Source organism: Lithobates pipiens, unplaced genomic scaffold (genome assembly GCF_037356315.1).
Source record: "Lithobates pipiens isolate NorthernLeopardFrog02 unplaced genomic scaffold, aLitPip1_a1.2 Scaffold_22, whole genome shotgun sequence".
In the NCBI taxonomy this organism is placed as follows: Eukaryota; Metazoa; Chordata; class Amphibia; order Anura; family Ranidae; genus Lithobates; species Lithobates pipiens.
This window is the reverse complement of record NW_027507784.1, coordinates 327,137,334-327,157,626: the sequence shown is the minus strand read 5'-3', so window position 1 is coordinate 327,157,626 and position 20,293 is coordinate 327,137,334. Positions and strand designations below refer to the sequence as shown.

The window sequence follows — 20,293 nt, the reverse complement described above, 5'->3', positions numbered from 1 at the left end:
TCACGCATCGGGGGGAAAGGTCCAATGACAGCGGCTCTTTACCATGTGGTCCGTCCAATTACGGCGCGACCACTTGTCAACAAACTGGCACATGTCTGGTTCAGTGCTCTCCTCACAGGCAATCGGTACAGTATGAGGAGGCAGCTGGTACAGCAGCACTTGTGGGCTGGGTCTGAAGTGCCCAGAATACTGATATATGCCCATCTATGCTAATCTGTGCCTCAAGTGTAATGGGTAGTTGGGAAATTGTATTTGAAATGTGTCCCTAGAACATCTGATGGGGCTCCCTGCTTGTTGGGCCTCTATGTGGCCAGGCTGTGTGAAAGTCTCACACTTGTTATATCGCTGTGCTCGGGGGAAGCAATGTATTTTGGGGTGTCATTTTTATATATTTTTTTCCTATCAAATCAATATATCGATATGATATAGAAATTTCGTATACATGAACAACTTTGCTTAAAAGTGTTCATTTTCTTAACACATTTTCCAAAAACGTGTGTGTGTGTGTCATGTTCAAAAGACTGTTGGGGTTATTGCTTTCCAAAATGGGTTAATTTTTTTTTTTTTTGGGGGTAATTTTTCTATTGTCCTGGCACCTCCCCAGGGTCTTAAAGTGTAATTTTATGCTCTTAGAACACCCGAAGGCGCTCCCTGCATGTTGGGCCTCTGTATGTGGCCAGGCTGTGTAAAAAGTCCTTTTTGGGGGGCATTTTGCGTTTTCCTGGCTTGTTGGGGCCTTAAGAAATTAGAGTCCGTCAGTACATCAGATGTGATCACGTTTCAGTGATTGGCACTAGGGTTATTCCGATACTGAGCAAGTACTCGCGCTGATGCCTGATCCAATATCTGGGAGAGTCAGTATTTCATCAGATTAGTCGACCCGGCGCAACCGTAACAAGGGAAGTGATGCTAGTTTCAACGTCAACATTTGGACATCCCGACTCCCATCTTGTTGCACCCTGCACTCAGCCACAGTAAGCCAGCAGCAGACATCTTGTTACACCCAGCCCATATAGTTAAGTACTTTGTACTCAGTCTTAAAGTGGCATCGGGACAGCCCTAATTGGCACCGTAGCTTGTAAACTTTCACTGATTTGGTTTTTTACCAAAGGTATGTACCAGTATAAAATTTGGCTAAAATGTGTTAAAAATTACTAGTTTGCAAAATTTTATGATAAACGTTTTTAATAAATTTTTACTAGTGATGCACCGAAATTTCGACCGCCGAAACATATCGGCCGAAAATGCCCTTTTCGGCAATTTGCCGAAAGAGAAAAACGGCCGAAAATGGGGCGTGGCCTGGGTGGGGGCAGGGCTCCGTCCCCCGCCCCTGGTGACGCCCATCATAGCGCAGGAGAGCCACCTCAGCCGCCTTTTTGATAACAGCGCCGGGAACATCACAGCTTTCATTTCAATTGCTGTGTGTTCCCGGCCGTGCGCTGTCACACGCAGCCCCTCCCCCTTGTCCGGGCACTTAGACAGATCATCCGCAGGATTGGACAGATGATCTGTCTATCTAAGTGCCCGGACAAGGGGGAGGGGCTGCGTGTGACGGCGCACGGCCGGGAACACACAGCAATTGAAATGAAAGCTGTGATGTTCCCAGCGCTGTTATCAAACAGGCGCCGGAGGCGGCTCTCTTCCCTGCACACAGTGCACAGGCTGGCTGCAATGGGGCACACTGGCTGCAATGGGGGATGCCTCCTGTTCCACGTCCCCAGTCTCTGACCCTCTCCTGTACCGTGTCTGACCCTCTCCTGTATAAAAATATTTTTTTAAAACAGTCATTTTCGGTTTTCAGCCTAGTGTATTTTTCATTTTCGGTATCGGTTTCGGCACCAAAAAACCCATTCGGTGCATCCCTAATTTTTACAAAATGTTCAGTCTTCTCATAGCGCAAAAAAACCCCAAAAAAACAGTGGTGGTGGAATACCACCAAAAGAAAGCTTTGTGTGGGGAAATGACAAATTTCATATGGTTGCAATGTTGCATGACTAATTGTCATTCAAAGTGTGAGCGCTGAAAATTTGGTGTTAGGAAGGGGATAGAAGTGCCCAGTGGTTAATGTGGGTGAATATATTCTGGTTTGTCATGAAGTGTACTATATCGTGACACTCTTAAAGGTTTTACCTGAAAGAAGACACTGCCGCATTCCTGCTGATGTCGTAAAACAAGTCTTTTCTCTGCCATTGTTTATAGGCTACCTACTTCAGTTACGGTTGTGTTCTCTGTAAACACCATAAATGGTTTCACTTTGTACTGACACCTCATTTCCTAGTTGGGTGCCTCCATCTTGCATGTCTTAAAACGCAGCTCTTGTCACCATCCTATCACTTGCTCTCCGGGGTGTTGGTCAGTGGTGTGTTAGGAGGTGGAGAATGAGGACTTTTACCTAAAGTAATTTTTTTTTTGTAGCATTGCTTCCTAGTTTGCTTAAAGCTGGTGTCTAGCTTTACTGGCACGTTAAAGCGGGAGTCCGCTTTTTTTTTTTTTTTTTTGCCAGCAGCTACAAATACTGCAGCTGCTGACTTTTAAAATGACACTTACCCGCCCAGCGCGCCCGCAATGTCGGCACCCGAAACCTATCTCTCGATCGTCTCTAGGGTGCTCCCGCCGCCATCTTCGGTATGGGAATCAGGAAGAGGAGAGTTGCGGCTTCATTTCCCGGCTCCCTATTGCGCATACGCGAGTCGCGCTGCGCAATAAGGATGGTCCCCGTTGTCTCTGGGATCCGTGTGTTTCCCAGCAGACAGCGGGGGACCTTCGGAAAGGGGCGTAGATTCTGCAGATATCTATGCCGGAAGTGGGTGCAGATACCTGTACTGTACAGGTACCCGCCCCCCCTCCCAATGAGCGGAAGCTCCACTTTAAATGGCTGGTTTTGTCCAAGCTGCCCATTTTCCCACACTAAGATGTGCCCCCGCTGGGTGTTCTGTATAACCTCAGCTAGCACCAGATTACAGCGCTGTTCTAGGTGAGACAACCTTCCCATCCCATCCCACACCTGGAACAAAAATAGAGTTGGGCTGAGCATGGTGCTCAGCCATTTATAGGCAGCTTTGTATTCTACCAGAAAGCAAAGCCTCCACTTACTGAGACAGATTGTGACCTCATTGGCTCGCCCCTCTCAGCCACTCATAGGTAGTTTTGTAGATTATACTACAAAGCTACCTATGAATGAGTGCTGCTCAGCGCAGATTTATTTAGTTCTGTAAGTGAGATTGGAAGGTCTTATCTAAAACGGTGCTATATACTGGGAATTGCCGAGGCTACATGCAGGTTATACAGCATGCACGTCTTAGTGTAGGAAATGGTTAATTTAAACCAAGAGCAAGCCTCTTGTTAAGGGGGCAGATGCATGGGCTTGCTCCCAAGCCGGGCTGTATGCATCTATAGATGCATATTGTGGCTTGCCCTGCCCCCCACTCCCTTCTCACAAGATTAGATGGACAGCGGTAGGAGCCAATGGATCCCACTGTTGCCACTGTGGCCATTGAGGAAAGGAACAGAACAGTGCCACTGGAGACTTTATTTTTTTTATTATTTTACTTTTAATGCAGGAAATGCACGAAAGTGGTTGTAAACCTCAGACATGAAATCTGAATATATATTTCTGCCATCTAGTTCCTCCTGTATTGGTATGAGTCCCACCTAACCTGACACCAAGAGCTAAAAAGGTTACACGGGAGGGACATCCAGCTCAGTGACAGCCTCAGCTCTGTTCCTGCATGAAGGGGGAGTGTTCTTTCCCTCCAATCATCTCTCAGAGCCCCTGTACAGTTACTGCAGCTCTCCACCCCCAGCTTTTGTGAGTCTGAAAAATCCTTTTCATCTCAGTTTTACAAGGATGTAGAGGACTAATAGCTACAAATAAACAGAAGTTATGTAGGAGGATTTCATTTCATCTGTGCATCACCTGAGGCCAGTCACTGCACTGGTTATAGGTGGTTTACAACCAGGTAGTCTTTAGAACTATATTAAACTATTGTATGCAGGCTTGCTTGTGCAAGGATTATATTTACACTCCTGTTTAGCTTTACTTACTATTTGAGGATTACTTTTGACCTTCAGAGGTAGAGGTCAGGGGTCATCTGAGGTCTGACAGCTGCTGGGCTGTCCATTGCCTGGCATTATTTTAACACGTGCCGTCTCCTAAAGGGTGTTGAGGATTCTGTCACTGGGCTTTTGTTTGACTCGCCACTGCTTCTCTCCTATTCATACCTATGGGAATGAAGCTTAGGAGTTTAAATGTTGGCAGGTCATCTACAGGTCTAATGTAACTGCCAATGAATGCTGAAGGATCTCAGAAGCTTCTCAAACTGATACCTAAAGCCTGTCAACCCCGGGAATAACGAGATGGATTTGCAAAATCTGGTGCTGCTGTGCAAAGAAACCAATCGGCAGGTTTTATTGTCAAAGCTTAATAATGAACAAGCTGAAGTTAGAAGTTGATTGGTTCCTATGCAGAGCTGCACCAGATTTTGCACTCTCCAGTTTTAGCAAATCAACCCATAAGTCGCATTAACTGGGCCCTGTAGTTAAAGTGGAGGGCCACTCAAAAAAAAAAAAAAATTACATTTAACATTCACAAAATATACAAAAAAAATAGACTTTTTACTTGCCAGAAACCCCTGTTGCTAGGCCGTCTTCCTATTCCGCGGCGCTTCTTCTCTTCGGCGAGGTGCCCCGTTGTCTTCTGGGACACGTGGGTGTCCCAGAAAAAAACAGGGCCATTCACAATGCCACGTGACTCGCGCATGCTCAGTAAGAAACGGGCAGTGAAGCCGCAAAGGCTCCACTGCCTGTTTTCCTTAGTTTAAGATGGTGGCGCCAGCACCCAATCCAATGGACAGATCAGCCTCTGACGGCTGAAATCATGGGCTTGCTGGACAGTGAAGTGTCTTTATTAAAAGTCAGCAGCTACAGTGTTTGTAGCTGTTGACTTACAGTTTTTTGTTTTTGTTTTTTAACTGGAACACCGCTTTAAAGTATAACTAAAAGCGCTTTTATATTTTATTTTTTTTCCTTCTGTCTATACCACCATTTTAAGGAGCTTCATCTTCTGTCCAGTTTATGGTCATTACTAAAAGTAGAATACCAATGGGGACAATGAGGGATTGCCTCACTTTGGAGGGATTTCCTGTTGTGGCTATGAGACAGGAAGTGAAGGGAAATGTCTCCAGTGGGACATGGATGTCAAAAAAAAATCCCTCCCTTACTATATACAAAATTAAACTTCCCCCGCTCCTTTTACTTAGCGAGAGCTCATTCGATCCAGTGCTGTGCACGTCTGCAGATTTTCTCACTTTAACTTCTGGGTCTCGCTGGCTTTGCTGGGGCACCGGAAGCCATTGTTTCCCACTGCTGGCAATCAAAGCCAGTGACAAGGGAGTATGGCCAAGTCCCACTGTCTGTCAATGGACATTGCAGCAGGGCTCTGGTACAAGCATGCATGAGTGCCTCCATGGAAAGTGGCCTCCCGTGGACAGAGGGGGAGGGGTCAGGAGTGCTGGCGGGGAACCCGAGAAGAGGTTTGTGGCTGCTCTTTGCAGTTCAGTTGCACAGAGTAGCTAAGTATAGACATATTTGTTAAAAAATAAATTTACCTTCAGCCCCTGTTCACATCGATTCCGGCAATAGAAGTGTCCCAATCGGTGAAATGCCTACTTTGGCGCCACAGTGATTTCCAAAAGTAGTTCCTGCATTACATTTGGTGACCTTCACGGGTTGATTTCAATAGATATCTGTGCATGAACCCACACTGGTGTCTTTAGAGTCGTGCCCTGAAAGTCTGACTGAAATGTGCCTTTGAAATCACGTGAGTTCAGAACTGGTGCCATTTTTCACGCACACAAAGCACACCTACTTTTCAGTGTTCTTGCACGTGCCAGTATAGTTCTTGTTAAATCTCTTTGAAAAAAGACACAAGTCCATCCAGTTCAACCAACCTGGTTCTCTGTACATTTCCTGGGACGTGCGATGGTGGTGTGCTCGGTATGAAAAAAGCATGAATGCGGTAGAAGGGCTTGGCAGTGCTGATTAAGGCATGCTGGGAGTGTGGATAATGGGGGGGAAAGGAATGCATGAGATACCGAATGATTTAGTCCTGTATTGTGAACGTCTATGAAAAGACTTGTTCAGCATTCTAATGTCTTTCTGAGGACTTGAATAGAATGTGAGTAAAATGTAGTGTCACTCTTGTCCTTGTGATTGCTGTGTATGATCTGCACCACTTTCTAGCTGACGTTTTTGTAGAGCAAAGAGCGTACTACTTCCTGCAGGGTCTCCTCTTCCTGATTCATCCATTGAGTTGGTGTCTGAGTCTCTTCCGCTCTTCTTTAGTAGGAGACGAGTATGACTCATTTCTATGCTTGGGCAGTCTTTGATTAGTGGTGATGCTCCAGTTGTATTGTGCCTTCTGGCTTTCCATTTGGCTTCAGTCAATTGCAGTGCAAATCTGATCTACTTTTTTTGCCAAAAATTTCTGGAGGAGGTACAAATTGTATAGATCCTAGAAAGGACTGAATGCAGCCCTTTGCTTGTCTTATCTAGCTCTCGGGGTGCTATTCCTTCCATTGATATAAGGCTTGAGCCCTGCTTCGCACTGATGCTGTGGGATTTGCAGCAATTTCTGTGCTTTTATTTTATTTATTTATTTTTTCCCCCCTCAGTTGCTCTCCGTTCATGTGAACCACTGCAGGATGTCTTGACCCTCTAAAAAAAAAAAAAAAAATTCTCAAAACTGTGCTATTGGCAGAATCGGAGTGCATAGGTGTGAACACCCATGTGATCAGATTCCAGTGCAGCAGAAGTGTGTGTGTGTGTGTGTGTGTGTGTGTACCTTTTTCATGCAGTGCGAGCGTAACAACAAAATTGTTCATATTGCACCGCACAGACATCGCATGTCATGTGCATTTATGCTCTGTGAATCGTATTAGGTGTTCCGCATACACTAGTGTTGGCTGATTGTTCCCACTGATGCATGGGGCTATTCCCCCCCCCCCCCCCCCCCCCAAAACTTGCCACCGGGCCCAAGACCTTGTTCATACTCCCAGTGGCCACCATAAGGTCTGAGGGACCATTAAAATGGCCCTTGGCTTAAAGTGGATGTAAACCCAATTCATGAAGTCTGAGCTGGACAAAGTGTTTTATCTCTCTTCAAAGCCCTGTGTCTTGTGGCTTTGTCCTGCTCCTTTCGTCTGTTATCTGCCTGAGAACTTTTGACAAGCTCGCTAAGGTCCTGAGATAGGTGTGTGTGTGTGTGTGTGTGTGTGTGTTGTAGGAGGTTGCCATCAATTGGCACACTGCTAAACTACAGACAACCTCTGGAGGAAAGGCCCACCCATGCAATCAGCTTTCTCAGTCTGTCTAGCAATGATCTCCTCCTACAGGGGAATCGGGAAGTGAAAATGCTAACAGATCAAGCACTTTATAAATGGTATATAAAGTTAGAGGGAGCAGGTCTACAAGTAACACTTGTGTGGGGAGATTTGTTTCATCTGTGTTCACTTCACTAGGTATGGGGGAGGGGGGGGTTACATCCACATTAGAGTTTGGGGACCCTGTTCCATAACACGTATGTGTTCTTAGAATAAAGTTGCAAGATTTAACTTGAGATCAGAGAGGTACATTGCTGTCCATGAGGGACATCCGATTGAAGGGCATGTTGGCTTCTCAGTAATGCATGTAGTGCTCATTATCATGGCCTATTGACATGCTATGCATTATCATCCCTAATGTAGCAACGTTTGGGTCAGATAATTGATAGAACTGAAACAGGACTCGGGTTCCTCCGCTGTAACCTCCTTGTCTTGGGTCATATTGCCTGTAATTTTTGCTTCTGACAAACCTCAGGAGCCATGTTGTCTACGTTTAAAAATAAAGACGGACAAATACCCCAGACAGTTATAGTTGGTTGTCGTTCTTCCAGAGTTCTGCTGTCAGATTTGCCAGTTGAATATTATATCTGCCTTTGCTGGGTAGATGCCTGGAGCCGAGGGTTTGGTTTCTTCATGCATTGCCCAGTGAAATGAAATGCACAATATTTTCAGTGTTTTGCTGCACATGTAGATATCCTATATGATGTCTTATTCTATTTCAAATTCACTCGTGTGCAGCCCTTTTCTGCTTTTCAGTGGTCACAATGGTTGTGCTTTACTGCTGCTCAGTGTGGGACTGTGTAGGCAAACTTCCTGAAAACCATGCCCTCCCTGGGTGGCAGACATCTTATCTAAAATGTTAGCTAGAGGTCATCAGTTTTTCCATAGAGGCATTGATTCTGTCTGTTTTTTCATCCATTGACAGATGAAAGCAAACTGTCTACATGTGTGAAGGGGCCTTTAAGCCCTGTACACACTATCAGAAAATCGGACGAAAAGTCCCGCATTCAAATCGATCGTACGATAATCAGATCGTTGGCACAGAGCTTTCAAGACCCGACCATGGCAGTTCATCCAATATCATTTGGTCTGACATTAACGAAAATTTTTCCATATGATACCAGATTGCACAATTTTCGTTTTTAATCAGTACAGCTGTCAGAAAATGCAATACAAACTCATTACAACACATGACATCACTTCAGAATTATTCTGTCGTACGAGAATTTTCATGACGTTATAAACTCATCAGATTCCATCTGCAATTATCATGCAAAAACAAAAGGATGATCTTGTCCAATAATCTTAGTGTATACCGGCATTAGTGAGCAGGCTGACCATAGGACAAGAAATCTTACTGGCGGGATCACCAGGAGAAAATAAAGTGTGGGAAAAACACATTACGGCCGCCACATCTGACTGAAATAATAAATGTGCTCTTGTTTTTACATCATGAAAATACCCAATATTGTGCTATTACTGGTTCATATGATGGTCTTTGTTTCAGTCTATATTTTTGAATATTTTTTATTTAGGTTTTTTGTTTTTGTTTCCAGAGCTAAGATTTTGTTATGACAGCTTGGCAAGTCTTATGCTGTAATGTGAGGTCCTTGATTTCAGAAGGTGTGATTTATGCCGTGCTTGTCCCCCGGGTGTCTGTATTTATTATTTATACAATGTTCTTTCTTTTTTACAGGGGCAGGAGCATTGTGAAAGGACTTCAGCCACCGGTAAGTGCTGACTTCTGACCACTCTTTAGACTGACTATTCAACCATAAAGGATTATGCAAAGCAGGGCATAAAATCCATCTCTTCCTCTTGGTGACAAGTACAGGTTTTTACTAAACACTGGCTAGGCACGGTTACTCCTTTTGATCACCCTGGATATTTAACTCCTTCCAGTCAGTGTTAGTACAGTGACTGCATATTTTTGGCACTGATCACTGGTTCCCACAAAGTGTCAGATTGTCTGCCGCAATATCGCAGTAGTCAATGATCACTGACATTACTAGTATAAAAATTTTTCAAAGTATATCCTATAGCAGTGATGGCGAACCTTGGCACCCCAGATGTTTTGGAACTACATATCCTATGATGCTCCACTAGACTGCAGAGTGCCAGAGCATCATGGGAAATGTAGTTCCAAAACATCGGGTGCCAAGGTTCGCCATCACTGCCCTATAGTTTGATTTACACGTACGTTATAGCCCCCCCCCCAGCGTTAAGTGACCTAATTTTTCACCTTCTTGTCATTTTAGGTATTTGAAGGCGTGTATAATAATTCGCGAATGCTGCATTTTTTAACTGCTGTTGTGGTGAGTATTCCTCGTTTTTATTACAGGTGACGTTGCTGCAACACTAATTTGGAATAATGTTTGATCACACCTGCTGACTACACCTGCTCACTTCTGACTACCGAGCAACCTTTTCAATTAACACGTTTTTCTCTTGTATTGGGAAATAGTGCACAGTGGGAATCCAAAAAAAAAGCTTCATATTAATAGGTCCTAGACATGGCTTGTTTCCCTCCTATAGAACTTCCTTGTACTACCATAATCTGGTTAACTTGTCACAGACTACTTTAGATGTAGAAGGGAAAGGAGCAGCAAAAGTGTGGAGTTGGTTAAGGGGTGAAACTTATAATAATAAAATGCTGGTAGCCAAAAGAGGTGCATGATTAATCCTTAAAGAATCAGATTGGCCAAGACACAGCAGTAAGTCACTGGCCACTGCTGCCGTCAAGCACAGCCAGTGAGTGCGGGGCCGAGCCAAGCTGCTTGTTTTGATGGGAACTCCACAGCATTTGGGGGGGGGGGGGGGGGAGGGTAGCCTAGCCAGTAGCACCAGCAGGAGACCCCAGCTGCTCTGTTCAAAACATGTTAAAAATATATATATCATTAAATTGCAGTTGTTGCAATATTTGCGCAGTGTTCTTTCAAAATGCAATCTTTTTTTTTTGTATGTGAAAGATGTTGCGCCGTGAGAATTGTGATCTTTATTGTAAGAGAAAAAAATCATTCTCTCATTTTGGCCAGAATCCTGCAGCTCTAGTAGCCAATGTATGTTGGCGTTTTAAGAAAATCTCACTTTCATGGAGGAGTAATTAAAGGGGAGATTTTAAAGTGAGTTGATTGGATCAAAAAAAATTTTTATTTTTTTAAATGATTAAAATGTTTTGCATAGAGCAGCTGGGATCCCTGCTGGTGCTCTTGGTTAGGCTACAACCCCCCCAATGCTGCTGAGTGCCCGTCAATGCAGCTTGGCCCGGCCCCGCTCTCTCACTGGCTGTGCTTGTTGGTGGCAGTGGCCAATGACTTATTGCTGTGTCTTGGCCAATGAGGGACAAAGAGCCTCTGTTCTCATGCACAGCTCTGGATCGAGCTTGGATAAGTGTTTGTGGTGTGCGGCGGCACTCCTAGCAAGCACTTCACTCTATTGGGGGGGGGGGGGGGTGGACTTTTCCTGAAGTTGAGGTTTGGTGCCGACTCCTGGTAGCTGATTTGTCCCCACATGCTGGGTGTAGGAGTAGTGAGTGGGTGACACATAAATTTGTTACCACAAGTAATGTACAACCAGTGGTACTAGCCTAAAAGATGGTTGAAACTGCATGACCACATTCTACTAGTGGGGCGCTGGAGCCAGCTTTTATTACTGTCTGTTGGGTTCTAATCCCTCACCACTCCGCAACTAAAGTTTTGACCTTTTTGATAAATATTTAGCAGTCAATAGGAGCACTGTTCATAGAGGTTGGGGCTTGGTCCTAAAGTCATGGCTTATGAAATGAAGTGATTTTGGCTAATGATACCAAAGCGCCTCCAACAGGCATTGGCAGGCATCTTGTGTCTTTAAAAAGGATCCATGTCTAAAATGGTTGTCACTTTAAGTAAAGGTGCTTGTGACCTTTGTTCGTTTTGCAGTTCCACTTATCGCTTAGACACAGAAGTATTTCTCACGTGTGCAGAGAAGAAGCCGTGTTTGCTAAGCTGCAGATGCTGCTGTCATTGTAGCTTGTAAAGCTTGCTAGAACATAGGACAGTCTCTCAACTCCAGTCCTCAAGGTGCACCAACCGGTCATGATTTCCATTATTTTGCAGTTTCACTGCCTTGGTAATTACTACAGCCGTTTCATCTGAGGGAAATCCTGAAAACATGACCTGTTGGTGCGCCTTGAGGACTGAAGTTGAGAAACTCTGCCATTGGAGATGGGCACATGTGAAAACCTATTCAGCCATAGAATGTGTAACTGAAATAAAACATCAGGACTCTAATGCCCCGAACACACCATCAGACATTCGGACAACAAAATCCATGTATTTATTTATTTTTTTCTGAAGAATGTTGGCTCAAACTTGTCTTGCATACACACGGTCACACATAGTTGGTTGGAAATTGCAAACATCAAGAACACTGATGTACGACGAGCCGAAAAAACTTAAGTTCAATAGCCAGTGCGGCTCTTCTGCTTGATTCCGAGCATGCGTGGAACTTTGTGCCTCAGGCTTGTGTACACACGATCGGAATTTCCGACAATCCAGATCTCAAATTTTGTGTTGATGGAAATTCTCATGGCGCCTACACATGGTCGGAATTTCCAACAAAAAGCTCCCATCAGAAAAACCGACTGGGTGTGTATAGGGCATTACCTTGATAGTGGCGACATGCTTTATACATCTTGAGTTATTTATTTTTTATTTTTTTAATCTGATGTGCAATTCAAAGCAGTTGAATTTGCAAACAATCAAATTTAGCCTTTTTAACTGTCCTTCAGACTCATTTGTGTTGGTCTGTAGCAGTGAGATGGCTTCATAAATTTGTACTTCACACAATCCTATTATGAGATTACATGGTGGAAACAGATGTGATTTGATAACTTGCATTTGTATCATAACTATATCCACTTCTCCATGTTTGGCATATTGGTCAAAATGGGTTGTCTACTATAGATCATTTATTCCAATGGGGAGAGATCAATCCTAAAAGAAAATGATCATTTATCAAAGTAAGTGTGTGTGGCCCCCCCATTGGATGCTTTTTATCTGGAGTAGTTTAGAATACATTTTAAAGTCTACTGCCTAGACTGGACAGTTTATGGTGCATTTTACTACCAGTTTATCTGTTAATATGATAAAACTTTGTAATTTTTAAAGGGCTCCACGTGTGATGTTAAGGTGAAAAATGGGACCACGTACCAAGGAGTCTTCAAAACCTTGAGTTCTAAGGTAAGCAATGCCAGGCGAAGGGCATCCATGTACTAGTTTAGTTGGCTGACCTCACACATTTAAGGCCTTGTGCACACTGGATGTCTTTGCAGCTGCTCCTAGGGGCTGGGGCTGTTTGTGTTCCCCCTGTATGTTGGCCTATGTGCCCATGCATATACATGTTTAGCAGTTTGTAGAGGCAGGAGATAAAAAAAAAAACACAAACTGCCAGTGCTTCCAGGAGCAGCAGTGTTTGGGCAGGGAAAAATGTTTGAGACTTGTCAAAAGCGCATTTAGCGATTAAGCGTTAAAAAAAACCCAAAACTCAAGCGCTAAATGTGCTTTTTGACAATTCTCAAACTTTTTTCCCTGCCCAAACGCCGCTGCTCCCCTGGAAGCGTGCGTGTGCGTTAAATGCTTCAACACCCAAAGCACTTGGTGCTTGTGAGGGCATTGGACCCTTTTACCAGCATCGCATGTTTGTTTCTGCAAAACGCTGTTGGATGCTAGGAGAGGAAAAGAAAAAGCTGTGTGCATGAGGCATATGGGTGAGGTCCACATTTTAGACCTCAGAATGTATTTTGAAGCCTATTCATAATCCCCAAAACTCAAACGGTGCCTCCTGGTTGCTGCTTGCAGAGGCAAACTGCAATCCTGGACCTGCGTGTAATTAAGTTTTTACGGTAGCACTCCTGCATCATAAAAGTCCTGGATCAGTCACTGAAAAGTACTAAAAGTCCAGTTTTTTTGATATTGTGCCAGAGAGACTTTGCAGGGCATGCTGAGGATTCCTCTAAAAGCTGTATTTCAACTGTACTATCTTCAGCCCCATAAGAGGGCTGACTACCTCCATACAGACCTGAGGTTGAAGGAAAAACCTTGCAGGAACTATGCATTGCACTTGCAACGCACTATGTTCTGCAGACTCATTGCAAAAAAGTAGTGAATGCACATTGGTCGTGAGATCGGTGTTGCTGCATGTACTACTTTTGCAAAGGTTGAACTAAGCCTTTAAGTGTTCCTTTTTCCTGCAGTTTGAGCTGGCTGTTGATGCTGTGCACAAGAAGACGACCGATCAAGCCGTGGGGCCAAAGCGTGAGGACATTGTGGACACCATGATATTCAAACACTCCGATGTTGTACTTGTGCACTTCCACAATGTAGATTTCAATTATGCCACGAAAGGTAGGCAGTGTACTGGCAATTCTACTAGCATATACTTTTCCTTCATTGGTATTTCCCTCTTTGACGCACTGTTGTTTGCAGATAAGTTTACGGATTCCGCCATTGCCACGAATTCTAAAGTGAACGGAGAACACAAGGATAAGGTTCTAATGCGCTGGGATGGAGGAGAGACTAACCCTGATGATTATGACTTGGAGTCGGACATGGTGAGTGTGGACTGTATGGACGGCAAGGTCAGTTCTGCAAAAATCTGTTGTAAATGTTCCATTGACGGAAGTAGCTCTGTCTTTTTCAAGCTTGCTTAACCACTTAAGGACCGCCTCATGGCGATGTACGTCGGCAGAATGGCACGGCTGGGCACAATCGCGTAGATGTACGTGATTCTTTAAGTGCCCAGCTGTGGGTCAGGAACGCGCCGCCGGCTCCCTCCAGACCCAGTCCTGTGCTCCGTGGCTGCGAGACCAGCAGACCCCATCACCGCAGGTGTCCCACGATCGGGTCACAGAGCTGTGACGTCACATGCCAGGCCACACCCCCTACGATTAAAAAAACCATAACCACTAGGAGGCAGTGTAGTGTTATGTATGACGTTAACTTAACTGCCAGTGTCATTTACACAGGAATCAATGCATTTAAATGGCATTGATTTCTGTATATCTGACAATGGTCCCAAAAATGTCCACCGTGTCTGCCATAATGTCGCAGTCACAATAAAAATCGCTGATCGCCGCCATTACTAGTAAAAAAAAAAATTAACAAAATGCTATAAAACTATCCTCTATTTTCTAAACGCTATAACTTTTGTGCAAATCAATCGCTAACAAAAATATGTAGAATACGTATTGGCCTAAACTGAAAAAGAAAACATTTTATACTTTTATTTTATTTTTTCAAAATTGCCGCTCTATTTTTGTTTATAGCGCAAAAAATAAAAACCGCAGAGGATCAAATACCACCAAAAGAAAGGGGGAAAAAAAAGGACGCCAATTTTGTTTGGGAGCCACGTCGCACGACCACACAATTGTCAGTTAAAGCGACGCAGTGCCGAATCGCAAAAAGGGCCTGGTCCTTTGGCTGCAAATTGGTCCGGGGCTTAAGTGGTTAACTAAACTTTGAAGATTAGATTAGACTATTGTCAGGGAAAGTAAATCCTTTATCGCCCCAGTGTGAAGTCTCCTATCGCTGCATTAATTTTTAGTCCTCTTCTGTGTTTGACCAATTTTTTTTTTTTTATTTGCAGTCCAATGGATGGGATGCTAACGATATGTTTAAATTTAATGAAGACAACTATGGAGTGAAGACAACTTATGACAGCAGCCTGTCCTCTTACACGTGAGTGTCCCGTGTGTGTGTGGGGGGGGGGGAGGGGCGGGTGTTTCCCCCTAATTTATTGTTTGTGGTTACATCCTGCTTTTTGTTTCAGGGTGCCTCTAGAAAAAGATAACTCAGATGAGTTCAGGCAGCGGGAGGCCAGGGCTACCCAGCTTGCCCGCGAGATTGAATCAAGCCCACAGTACAGAGCGCGGATCGCCATAGAAAACGATGATGGCAGGACTGAGGAGGAGAAGCACAGCGGTGTCCAGCGTCCTTCCTCTGACCGGGACAGCCCAAGCTTTGGATCCAGGTAAGGGAGATTTTGTCCTGGTGTTAAAAAGAATAATTTGGCTATAACATGGCTGTAGATGAAGGATGTGAAATGAAGTGATGGAAGCAGTGGGGGGGGGGGGGGGGGGGGGTTGTGAGATTTAACGAAACTGGGGCAGCTGTGTATGGTAGCCAATCAAATTCTAACTTTTGCTCTTGTTCAATTAAGCTTTCACAAAACCTGGAAGCTGCTTTTTGCGCACTGCATTGTGTGTGCGTGTTGAATTTCCTTTGTTGAAGGGGGGGGGGGGGGGTGTTATTTTTAATACTGGTTTTGCATAGCATTAAAGACAGATGTTTGGCTTTATATAAAGAGATTGAATGTTTCGCTTTCTTTTTGCTATCTCAGGGATGCAAAGTACGTTCCTCTGCCTCAGCGGGTGAGGGACGGATCACGTGGAGGACTCCGAACAAACTCTTCTAGGGGTGGAAGATCAGGGATGGGCCCCCTACCTTCTCGTAGTACTCCGCAGCATTATCCCGAAACCAGTTCCAGTCCTGTGTCTGAGCAAAGAGGCATCAATGGAGGTATTTGAATCTGACATACTAATTCACACATAGCATTGCTCTGAAAGGTGCTCCCCCACTGTGGGTAATGATGGCGTTTATCTACAGCGCACACTAGCTGCCAGAGGCAAGCGCTTTCACTCTTCATGAAATATTTTGTCTCCTGCTGAGCAATGTGGTGGAACAGTGCAATTGTTGAGCTTGCTAGCGAAGCAACCACAACCTAGATCGGAACAGGATAGAGTGCTCCATGCACTTGGTCTTTTGAGCAATTTCTTGATTTTCGAAAGACTGAGGTCTTTATCTGTACAAAGTTGGCATGGAATCATGCCACTAGCTTTTGTTAAGACATTTAAATTTTATTCTCATAACTGGCTTTTTTTAAAGATGTAATCCTTTTGTTATGCTAATTTACTCAACTGGAAATTGCAAAATTGGGTGCAGCTGTGTTTTGTAGCTAATTGACTGCTAACGTCAGCTTGTTCAATTAAGCTTTGACCAAAAAAACTGCAATCTGGTTTTTGCATTCTCCAGTTTTTTTAGTAAACCAAATCCCAATGTGTCTTCTACCAGTATTTGGCCTCAGTGTGCATTGTTTTGTTTTTTTTCTTCAGGGCCTTCAAGGATGTCTCCCAAAGCGCAGCGCCCAATGAGGGGTAGCAAGACCATGTCCTCACCATCCAGCCGTCCTATAGAAGTATCCACTTCCCCTTCAGGTAGGTTTTGCTTAACAGCTGATTTTTCGAAATCTTTCATAAGATTGGTGACTGAACTGTTTTCTCTCTCGCTCAGCTGCCTCCCGTGTTTACACACCTCTGTCTCCTAAATCAGTCTCATCTGCCAGTTCTATGGACTCCTCTTCTCAAGCTTCTACCCCAGACTCCCGACCTGCAGCAGAAACCAATGTCATCAAACCCAGTTCTCCAAAGGCTGCCACTCCCGCCACAATTGGGGAAGGTGAGAAGACATCCCATAGGCCTCTCTGACCATCAGTCTGGCTATCACTGCACAACTTAAAAAAAAATGTTGGCATTAGAAGTTATTGGCATCGGAATGCACATAAAGCGAGGGACTTTTTAATTTTTTGTTTTTATAACTACAGCGTAATCGTACTTTTCTGTGCATAGCTCGTATGTAATAGGACTGCAAATATGTGGATATTCTCTATTGTTTCCGAAAGCCACCCCAGGCCCTTAACAAATGCATTGATAATTAAACTGCGTGTCCTCCTCCTTTTTTTTTTTTTTTTTTTTTTTTTTGCTGAGACTAAATTCCCTGAATTTATATTTTAACACTGAGCACCATTTAGGATTTAAGGTTTATAATAGTGTGGTAGTATTTTCTCACAGAATGTTTTAACTTTTTAGGGTTAATTGTCTTCCTAAATGATACAACCACATGCAGGCACCTTATTTGCAGCATGTTGATTTCAGTGTTCCACCAGTCATGATACGTGCCTATCATCAAAATGTGATATCTTTATGATTTTTCAAACTTTCTTCAGTAGGAAGGTTTTCAAATTTTGACTGTAGTTTGAGAAATGACAGTTGATTATACAATGAATAACTGGACACCTTGCAGTCTCCCTATGTTGCAAGCTGAACACTAAAATACTCCCTGCTTTAACCCTTCACTTTCAGATTAAATACCTTTAAACCCCCCCCCCCCCACACATGCGCTTACACACACACACACACACACACCTTTATAAATCCAGGCACTGCTTTAAAGTTGCCCTAATCCCAGCCCCTGAAACTTAAAGTGCTTCCCAACTAATCTGACCCTTATGCTGACAAACTCTAATCCCTAAACTATATCCTAACACTAAAATGGCCTTTTGATATATTCTCCTTGCTCTGGTAGCTGCCCTGCTGAACCCTTACACTGGTGCTGGTTGCTTTGCTCTAAAAGATGTTGCTGTCAGCAATGTATACTGATGATCCAACCAAGTATGCATTACATGGCCTTGTAACTATTGACTTGGCATTAAAATGGCAAAGCCAACTACTTTATTTGGCACACTCGGGGTGGCGGCAGACACCATGGTAGTTAGCATTTGGTCATGCAGGTCCTTGCATGATTTATTTCTGACCATTATGTTTGAGACTTGGACTGGCAAAGTAAGCTTGCACAGTGTGGGGGCTTTATTTTTTGTATCTTCTTTTTTTTTTTTTTTTTTTCACCAAAAACATAATTTTTTTTATTTGGGGTGTTTTGCCCAACCCATGACTGGTTTTCTTCAAAGTGATGAGAGCAGGCATTTATGTCGTTTTTTGCCATTACTCAGGTTTGGTGTGGAAATTTTTTCACTTGTCTGTTTTTGTAACTTTTGCCCTTCCCTTCTCTTCTCTCTCCCCCCCCCCCCCCCTTCTTAAAGAGCCCTTGTCTTAATGATCAGTTTTTGAATAAATCTTTTTATATGCATGCTGTATTGTGGCTGGGTAAGCTTCTAGCTCTTAAATATTTTATATTTGTTGCTCTGATGGTGCTGATGCATTTTTTAGCACTCTAGGTCCCATTCACACTTCATGATTTGGAATTGCTGTGATTCTGCCCGCAGTTACAGATCGATTGGCGTGTGTTTTGACGTCATCCATTCTAAATGGCGCCCCAAATGTGGTGCATCCAAACACCCCCTTCCCCTCTGTGTGACAAACGAGCTGCAATCACTTCAAGATGTCAATTTAAGTCAGCTGATACTGTTGCTCCATAAAGGAGCAGGAGATTCCTTTGGCCGACAAATGTGCATAGGGCAGTCTATTGATGTGAATGATGCATGAAAATCTCACATTCAAAATTGTGAGCGGGAACCCAAGTTCCGCTGTATAAAGTGTGAATGGGGTTTTATAGAAGACCAATTAACCATCCCAGAACAGTTTTTGATGACCACCTATTTAACGTGTGTGGATTGGGGTGTGTAAAAGATGGCTATAGATATTTATCTATCTGCACAGCTTCTCAGCAATATTTTTGTAGTGCCCAACCTAATGGTCATTAAAGCATCCCTGGCAGGTGACGAATGCTGCCATGGGAGCAAGAGTGTTGTTGCTTGATTTGAAACTGAGCTGTAATGTCGGTGCGTTCCTGGTGCAGTTTTTTGGCTTACAAAAAAAGTTCTAATTTTCCCCGATGGGGCAGGTGGGGTGCGCACGCATTCCTGCTGGGAGAACAGTGGTGCTGGGGGCTATGGCCACTAGCAAAAATTGCTTGAAAAATAAAACATGCTGTTTGTACCTAATATTGATGTATCTGATCAGCCTGCCCATGCATGGCTTGCATTTTGGATCCCTGCTGAAATTGAGACAGTCTATGGCTGACTTTTGCTGCCCTCCTGATGTGGACCACAAATGTCTTCAATCCTTGACATGACATTGTGGGTTGAAGCAACTGGTAGTTTCCAAAAGATGGGCAGGCAGATTTTCTTCAGAGCAGCCCACAGGAGGTAACCACGACACTATTTTTGGCAGGATCATCAGTTGGGAAAACCCATATAACTGCTACTTATAAGAACTATATGTTGCAATATATTCTTGAATGACTGATTAAATTGAGAGGCAATTATTTTTTCATAACTCCCTTTAAAACACAAAATGAAGGGAAATGGCCTAGTATGGAAATGATCAGCAACAGACCACGCTGTGTGCGTTCATGGTGCAGTTTTGACTTTCCTACTGTTCCACAGGATTTGATGGACAGCATCTGGAGCCAATGGTTCAAGGCTAGAACAGATGGTGAAAGGGGGGGTGGTGTGTGGGGCTGTTTGTGGTGTGTGTTTTTTTTATTTTTTTTTTTTTTTTTTTTTTTTTTTTTTTACACAAGTCAGATAAGATACTCTATACATTACTAGTAGGGAAAGGGTTTTATACTTGGATGCAGGAAATGCATGTAGGTAAAAATCCTTTTGACTCAAAGTAGCCTGAGGGTCTGCATGAGCACCATGTAAGGAGGTTTAGCCATGTGAGTTTCCACGTTTCGCCGCACTACATGCTCCTATGACAGGAGCCTTTGGTGATGGACACCTTAGAATGAGCATTGTCTGTCAGTTTAGAAGTTCCTGCATGGGTAGGGACACTTGTAGGGTTTTTATTTTTTTGTTGTAGGACAGCTTTAATGATAGAATTTTTTTGGGGTTATTTTTCTCCCCTCCTAAGTTAATATTTTTTTTGTCAGCTTTTTTAATCCTGTATTTTTATATTCCTATTTTAGGTAAAGAGATTCAGGTTTCTGTTGTGAAAGAGCCAAGCCGGACATTGGAGCAGACTGCACCTTCTGATGTCAAGCCTCCTCCTAAAGGTTTGTGTTTTTGGTTCCTAGTCATCAAGACATGTTAGCAGGATTATGCTTTTTGTTTTTCTATAAAGCTTTTATTATTTTTTTTTA

General features: G+C 43.6%; 1 protein-coding gene across 7 annotated transcripts in view; it reads left to right on the top strand.

Annotated features, from left to right (window-relative positions):
- Nucleotides 1–20,293, top strand: part of ATXN2L (ataxin 2 like) — a 39,020-nt gene that overhangs the window by 6,469 nt on the left and 12,258 nt on the right. For 4 of the 7 annotated variants that reach the window (XM_077449600.1, XM_077449602.1, XM_077449603.1 and 1 more), the window contains exons 2-12: nt 9,076–9,109; nt 9,638–9,694; nt 12,527–12,598; nt 13,612–13,762; nt 13,844–13,995; nt 15,003–15,094; nt 15,186–15,386; nt 15,756–15,934; nt 16,528–16,629; nt 16,706–16,870; nt 20,120–20,206. In XM_077449600.1, coding sequence (XP_077305726.1) covers nt 9,076–9,109; nt 9,638–9,694; nt 12,527–12,598; nt 13,612–13,762; nt 13,844–13,995; nt 15,003–15,094; nt 15,186–15,386; nt 15,756–15,934; nt 16,528–16,629; nt 16,706–16,870; nt 20,120–20,206 — 1,292 coding nt within the window. The remainder of the gene's footprint in view (nt 1–9,075; nt 9,110–9,637; nt 9,695–12,526; nt 12,599–13,611; nt 13,763–13,843; nt 13,996–15,002; nt 15,095–15,185; nt 15,387–15,755; nt 15,935–16,527; nt 16,630–16,705; nt 16,871–20,119; nt 20,207–20,293) is intronic. The other 3 variants (XM_077449601.1, XM_077449604.1, XM_077449606.1) reach the window with 1 other exon arrangement.